The sequence below is a fragment of the Epinephelus moara genome, chromosome 9 (genome assembly GCF_006386435.1).
Source record: "Epinephelus moara isolate mb chromosome 9, YSFRI_EMoa_1.0, whole genome shotgun sequence".
Taxonomy (NCBI): Eukaryota; Metazoa; Chordata; class Actinopteri; order Perciformes; family Serranidae; genus Epinephelus; species Epinephelus moara.
In genome coordinates this window covers 3,985,661-3,992,752 of record NC_065514.1, presented here as the reverse complement: position 1 = coordinate 3,992,752, position 7,092 = coordinate 3,985,661, and the positions used below count along the sequence as shown (strand labels likewise).

Here is a 7,092-nt window from a genome sequence, read left to right as displayed (position 1 = left end):
GAGCCATGACTCCTTCTATTCTGGCTCCAATAACACAACAAGACAAACACATTTTAACACTCCTATGGAGCCTACAGCCCTGTGGGGGAGAGGCAGCTGCACCTCCAGCTGATAACATGATGTCACTGTGATGTCGGCCCTAAAAGGGTCTGTGTGATCCGCCATCCTTCTGCTACTGTTTATTTCTGTTGTGCATTGTGCAGCGCCCTCCGTTGCAGACGCATCTTTGATTACAGTGGTTCTGCTGAAAAACTGGTGGAAAGGTTGAAGAACCGGAGCTGCTGACACGGCCGTGGTCTCAGTCCAGAGTTCCTTCAGATGTTGCAGTGAACACTACAGACTGGGACCAGAATGAATTTACGATATGATAAAGTGACTGTTTCATGATGTACTGATTTGTCCTGGTGTTTGAGGACGTCCACAGAAAGGCTCCAGAAATCACCCTGAAGATTCTCCCTCCACCTGGCTGATATCAAAACTGGTGACCAGGTGAGAGCTGAAGCAACGTGCAGCTCTTCAGGCTCTCCGTGCACGCCAACACGATGTCGATCGCACCTGAACTCCAGCTGTGTTGTTCCCATGTGGTGCACTTAGCTGTCACAGATGAAGCATAGCGAGCTGCAGGGAGAGCGTCTGACTGACAGCTGAGATCAGACTGCTGCTACAGAGGTGGGAGGAAAGCTGCTCAGCCCATCACATCGACTGAAGGAGGCTGTGTGTGAAGTTTGGAAGTCAAGAGTCACTAATGAGAAGCTGCAGAGGTGAGAAAGAAACAATGACTACAAGTTTACATTTACGTTAAGTGCGTAACGTGATGATGCCCAACCACGCTAAACCTAACCTGTGTAACTTGACATTACGTACGTACTGTGATGATGCCAAACCATGTTTATTTCCTGTAACCTCACTTATATAACCAAGGCGTTAATTTGTTAGCTATCATACGTTGTACATTGATAAGCTGCTCCTGTGCCTGTCTGAGGTGCTCACTTAGACTCAGCTTGTTGCTGAAAGCTGAAACTGGAGCACTTTGAATCTTCCGAGTTATTTTAAGAGGAAAAAGAAAACGCAGAGCCTCTGGGTCAACAGTAACTGACAAGGTGTAATTAGCCTGTCTTACTGTGCAGCTCCAGACGAAGGACGCCTCAGATCTGCCTCACTGTGTGCCTGAAAATCCAGAGTAAATAAGAAGTCTTTATATGAGTTATTTTTGGGTCATTCTGTGGGTTTACTGAGAAAACGTACGTTTTAAAACAAGATCCTCAGAGATTAGCATTATTTTTAATGCTTTATGAATCGTGTCCGTTTAAACTGAAGACGTATCAGAGAACGATGGTGAAAAGGTCTGTGAGTGTGTTTAAAGCTCGCTGGGTTATTCATGTCTGCTGCGTGTAGAAGGTGTTGACACCAACAGTGAGCTGCTGCTGCTGTCTGACTGTAAAGGTCACAGGGATCAGCGCAGTGTTGGTCCATGTTACTGACAACGTCACATGAAATCTGTCTGTCTGTGACTGATCTCTCCCACACCAGTCAGTCACATGTAAAACTTATTCTTTAGTTAAACGGTTTTTAGCCATCGGCGTGGCCGGTCCACCACTTTGGTCCAGACTGAAATATCTCATCAGCCTCTAAGGGTGCGTTCACACCTGCTCTGTCCGCTTCGGTTCAATCAAACTCAAGTTGCTTTGCCCCCTCAGTGCGGTTCGTTTGGGCAGGTGTGAACACAGCAGTCACACTCGGGTGTGCACCAAAACAAGACAACTCTCGGTCTGAGAGCAGCCTTAAAGGTACAATACAACTACAATACTACAACCTCATTCACCATCGCCTCGTTAATTGGCATCTATTGGCTGAATCTATGACATCATAAAGGATGCATGGATGTATGAGAGCAGTGATGTTAATAAAGTTTGGGGAGAATAAATGAGCCTTGAGAGGGTCTTGTAGTTCAGCCGAATGCTGAACAAGACTTTTAAGGTGACCACCATGAACTAATCTATCATCTCAGGCTGCTGTCAGCCCTAGAGTCGTCTCCTCTGGTCTGAATCAGGGACTCATGTTGTTCCAAAGTTGTATAATTGCCTAGAGTTGGTTCGTGTTCTCACGGCAGCATTTACAAGAGGACCAGATCAAATGCCTTGTGTGAGAAAGCTGCTCTTGATTGGTCAGAATTTCCATGTGGGAAAAATCCAGGAAGTAAAGCAAACGTTGAAGAAGAGTACACTTGCAAGATAAATGTGACACTTTCTAATGTCACAATGGAGGGACAACTACGCAGGTTGATTTTAGCGCTGCTCATCGTGGACTATATTGCTGTCATTGTTCATTTTAGTCAAACCATACAGTTTGAAAACGAGGCGCGGCTCCAACTAGAAAACAATGTTTTGATGCATTGGATGTGCTGAATGTGCATATTAAGGCAGTACAGGAGGAGGTGCACATTAATAATCCTCCAGGACTGTAACATGCTCATGTTTAACCCAAACAATGTGTCATGTGACTGCAGTTGCTTCACATCCAGGTCGGAACACCTTCTCACCACAAACCAACCGCACCAGAGTTCCTTTGGAACCAGACTGAGATTTAATTGAACCGAACCAAACAGGACAGGTGTGAGAGCCTTGTATGACATAATGTGTGTAAGATTATTCACAGGAAAATTTCATTGCACTCCAAAACTTTAAAGAATGTGACCATTTCCATGACTTTTCCAGGCCTGGCAAACAAGACTGTGGAATTCCATGACTTTGCCAGGTTTTCCATGACCATGAGAACCCCGTGTGTTACGGCATGCTGAAGGTTGTCCACGGGAGATTAGTGTGACAATTTCAGAAAACACAATAAAATGGCATTACCTTTCCAAAATTTTCAATGATTTTTACTGGTTACATGACTTTTCCAGGTTTTCCATGACCATGAGGATGCTGAATCTTAGGCCTATATTACGTGTAAGATTACCCACCCAAGATTTAATTACACACAATACATTTCAATGACTTTCACAACACAGTTAAGCATTTTACTATTTTTACGACTTTTCCAGGCCTGGACAATATAAAGAAATTCCTTGACTTTTCCAGGTTTTCCATGACCCTTGGGAACCCTGTTTGTTACATCATGTGGAAGATTATACAGCGAAAATGTCATTACACATGAAAAATGTCCATGACTTTTGCAAAACTTTTAAGAATGTTTCCATTCCCAAGACTTTTCCAGGCCTGGCAAACAAGACTATGGCATTCCATGAATTTTCCAGGTTTTCCATGACTGTGGGATCCCTGTGTGTTATATTACATGTAAGATTATTTATGGATAATTTTATTATACAAAAAAACATTTCCTTGACTTTTCCAGGCCTGGAAACTGATTATGAAATCCCATGACTTTCCAGGTTTTCCATGACCATGGGGACCCTGTTATTTTCTGAGTTAACTTATTGAGTATTGGATCAGTGGTTGCAGCTCTGATAAAGAGTAAACCATCACAGCAGTGAAAAGAGAGCAGCTCATTACACCACAGTGAACACAGGTTATAGTTGTAACTGGCGCCCTCTGGTGGCTGTAACATGTGTCTGAATGAACACAAGTCGGTCACGTTGAGGACCAGATGTGAATGAACACATGCACAGCAGACACACATATATTAAGTGTAGGTACTTTATTGTTGGAATAAGAGGAGTTGAGTGGAGCCCAGTGGAACATGGTACAGTACATGTGTCAATGTAAACTGTCTAAGAGTAACGTTTGAGTCCCGAACCACATCTGATCCCTGTGGAACATGTTAAACAAAGACTGAGGTCATCAGGTTGGTCAAGTACTGAGGCAGAACAAGTCAGACCACCACTCAGCACTCCAGGAAGTAGACAGAGCCGAGCTTCCTGCAGAGTGAGGAGGGTCTGATGCTGTGAGGACACACACTATGTCTAATAACAGAGAGGGACGCAGGAGTTAGTGGGGGAGCTCGTGGGCCACCAGTTTGTAGTGGGAACCACAGGACGGGCAGCGCTGGGCCTCGCCCTCATGGAGCCAGAACCAAACCACAGCCGTGTTGTCCTCTTCACCTGCACACAGGAAACAAGGTGAGAGACACACAGAAGGACAACATGAACAGGAAAAACATTTTAACTGCGTGAGCAACGACAAATGTGACTGTGGGTGTTTCCAGAACATGTGGCTTCAGCTGGTGTTTGTTAACCCTTTCAACTCTGCAACAGAAACACTGCGTCACTGCCTACACTGGTATTTAAGCTATTAAGTTATTGAAGTCAATGAAACATGATCATTGATAAAAGTATTGAGATTCTATCATTTAAAAAATCTGACGTTTTTAAATCAGATTTTACGTTTACATTTTGATCCAAAAGATTTTAAATGTAGAAACAATGTTTTTTTTACACTCCGTAAGTTATTTAATTTTAGAGACGCGATTATTTTTATGACCATGTGTTAGAGTCATCACTCCTTCCTCTGCTGCTGTCGCACATTTTCACCTGGTAACGTAACGTACCAATCATCAGCGTACAACGTGAAGAGAATTTATTCATGACATTACTTTAGTTTAGTTTATTTTCGTAAGAACAGTCTAATCTGATAGTTGTGTTTCCTTTACTCAGCTGAGAATCAGGATCCTTGTGTTCTCGTTCCCTCAGAATGAGCTGTTTATAACTACACAGGGAGCAGGTCCTCATCTACACAGATCACCATGTTGCTCCACCATGTTTCTACAGTAGCCTGGAACGGACAAACCAAACACTGACTCTAGATAGAGACATTCACGCGTTCACGTCAGATACCGCAGTCAGCTGCGCCTCAGATGAACCAATCAGTGTTGGAGAAACAGATTTTTGTAACGTGAAAAATCTTTATTCAGTGTTTCACCAGTTTAAATCAGCTGTGGTCTCATTTATAAAAGACAGAGGTGAACGCCACTTCCCACGCAACTGTTGTGACCTATTCAAACTGACCTGATGGGAGGAACTTTGACCCGTGCTTGCCAACATTCTGGAGACAGGAAATAGGCGACGCAGATGATGAGGTGGAGCATGATTGCAGAGACTGCTGAATATTTTTCAGCGCACGCCATTTTTGGCTTTTGTCTGGGTGCACATTTTGAGTTTGGCTCCTGTGCACTGTTTTATCAGTAAGTGTTAATTTTGACGGCTATTTTAGATTTTGTCTCGACACAAAAAAGTTTGTTATAGTCACATTTAAGTTATTTTTATCCTTTATAGCTTGTCAGTGAAAATTTAAAACATTTTAGCCGACAAAACTATGATGTTTTATTAGACGGAAAGTTTGAATTGTTATTGTCGAAAATTCCTGACATTTGAGTCTAGTTTTAGTCATTGTGTTTTCTATGTGTGTTTTAATCTTTAACTAATCCAGAGCACGGCTGTTCTTTGTCTTCAATGTGCGACAGTCCACCACTAACATTTATTGTCTCGTCTCATCACTGAAAATGAAACGTAGGTTTCGTCTCAACTTTTTATTGTCAAGATCTATTTTTAGTTCGTCATCGTCTCGTTCTCATCACTGAAAAAAGGAAATTCAGACGGTTATAAACGAGACGTCTGCTCTGTGTGTTTCTGAGAGGAAGAGACCTCTGAGGAGAATTCAGCTCCTCAACAATCAACACTGAAGGAACTCTGACCAGGACAAGTTTCAGCTGGTTGTAATCTGTAATCTGTAATCCTCACTGATAGACACACTGAATCTGACACACTAGCTTTAGTTCACCACAATAACTTTGATCCAAACCGATCAGATAATATTTAACTACTTACAGACACATCCCACAATCCTCTTGTTGGTGATGGAGGGGACGAGGTGAGGGTCAGCCTTGGAGCCGGCGTACTCCTTTGGTTTCATCATGCTGTAGGGATCCTGCAGGAGACGAGAGGATTCAGTCAGGACAGAGACACGACCACGGAGCATCATCTACCTCTGAACACGACTGGGTTTATATCTGACATAAAGCAGAACTTCACTGAGGCCGATCCAGGTGATGTGGTGTCGAGGAATTATTCTAACTAATATGAGACTTTGCAGTTAAACAGTGAGCCACACACCAGAGACTGACACTGGTGCAGCTGGGACAATCCCAGTTCACCGCTGTGTGTGTGTGTGTGTGTGTGTGTGTTGTATATTAACAGGAGAGAAAAATGAGGTAGTGAATTCTGTGTAGCGAGAGCTGAGTAACGTTAGCATGTATGGAACTCAGTAAAACATGACATCAACACAGGCTTCATATCTGAAGGGTTCTGATGTCACAGTGAGTTTAATGAATCGTATCTATAGTTAATGTGATGGTTTAACATCTTTCCCAACATTTACAGGCTGTCCCCGCCCTCGCCACGCCCCCGGCTACGACCACGCACTGATGGTAACTACGCTCTGTGATTACAGGCCGCAGATAATCGATCTTACCGATCCCTCCTTCATGGCCTTCATGATGACTTTCTCCAGGCCGGTGGCTTGTTCCTCATCAGTGGGGATCCCTGCCGAAGAACAAGTTACATCTGATTAATTAAAGGAGCGAGACAGAGTCCGTCCTTCCTTCCTTCCTTCCTTCCTTCCTTCCCTTACTGAGCCTTCCTTCCTTTATCATGACCTACAGAACTGTTTACTTGGGACTGGTGGTGGTCGGGCAGTTTGGTTACGTTTGTAAGAAAATATTGCAGGTTTCAGGCAACAGCGAGACGAAGCAGCGCTCCTCGTAAGTTATTAACAACTTACAAAACATTCCACAAACAGTCCACCTTCCACCCTCTCTGTCAACCTGTCAACTCACAGCAGCAGCTTCATCATCAGCACCGCTGCGTTCGCTTCAAGTCCACCGTCGGTTCGCTGAACCTGTGCACTGTGAACACAAAGCGCTCCGGGTTCACTTCACTCTTTGTCGTTGTATTTAGCCGTCTAGATCACATGATGCTGACCTGGGACGCTTGAAAAAAGAGACGAAAGATCTACACACAGATCTGGTACTAAAAGGTAGAGCTAGAAACCCTGCAGTCTGATTGGTCAGTAGAGGACGGTCACTCTGGTTTTATGTAACCTCTGTTCATACATCAGTAAACTACAACTATAAAATGAA

The 7,092-nt window shown here is 43.6% G+C and overlaps 1 protein-coding gene across 1 annotated transcript in view; it reads right to left on the bottom strand.

Annotated features, from left to right (window-relative positions):
* Positions 1–3,642: 3,642 nt before the first annotated feature.
* Positions 3,643–7,092, bottom strand: part of LOC126396078 (cytochrome c oxidase subunit 5B, mitochondrial) — a 4,402-nt gene continuing 952 nt past the window's right edge. Inside the window, exons 2-4 of the mRNA XM_050053918.1 lie at positions 6,426–6,496; positions 5,783–5,882; positions 3,643–4,060 (exon numbers count right to left, since the gene is read on the bottom strand). Coding sequence (XP_049909875.1) covers positions 3,948–4,060; positions 5,783–5,882; positions 6,426–6,496 — 284 coding nt within the window. The 3' untranslated portion in view covers positions 3,643–3,947. The remainder of the gene's footprint in view (positions 4,061–5,782; positions 5,883–6,425; positions 6,497–7,092) is intronic.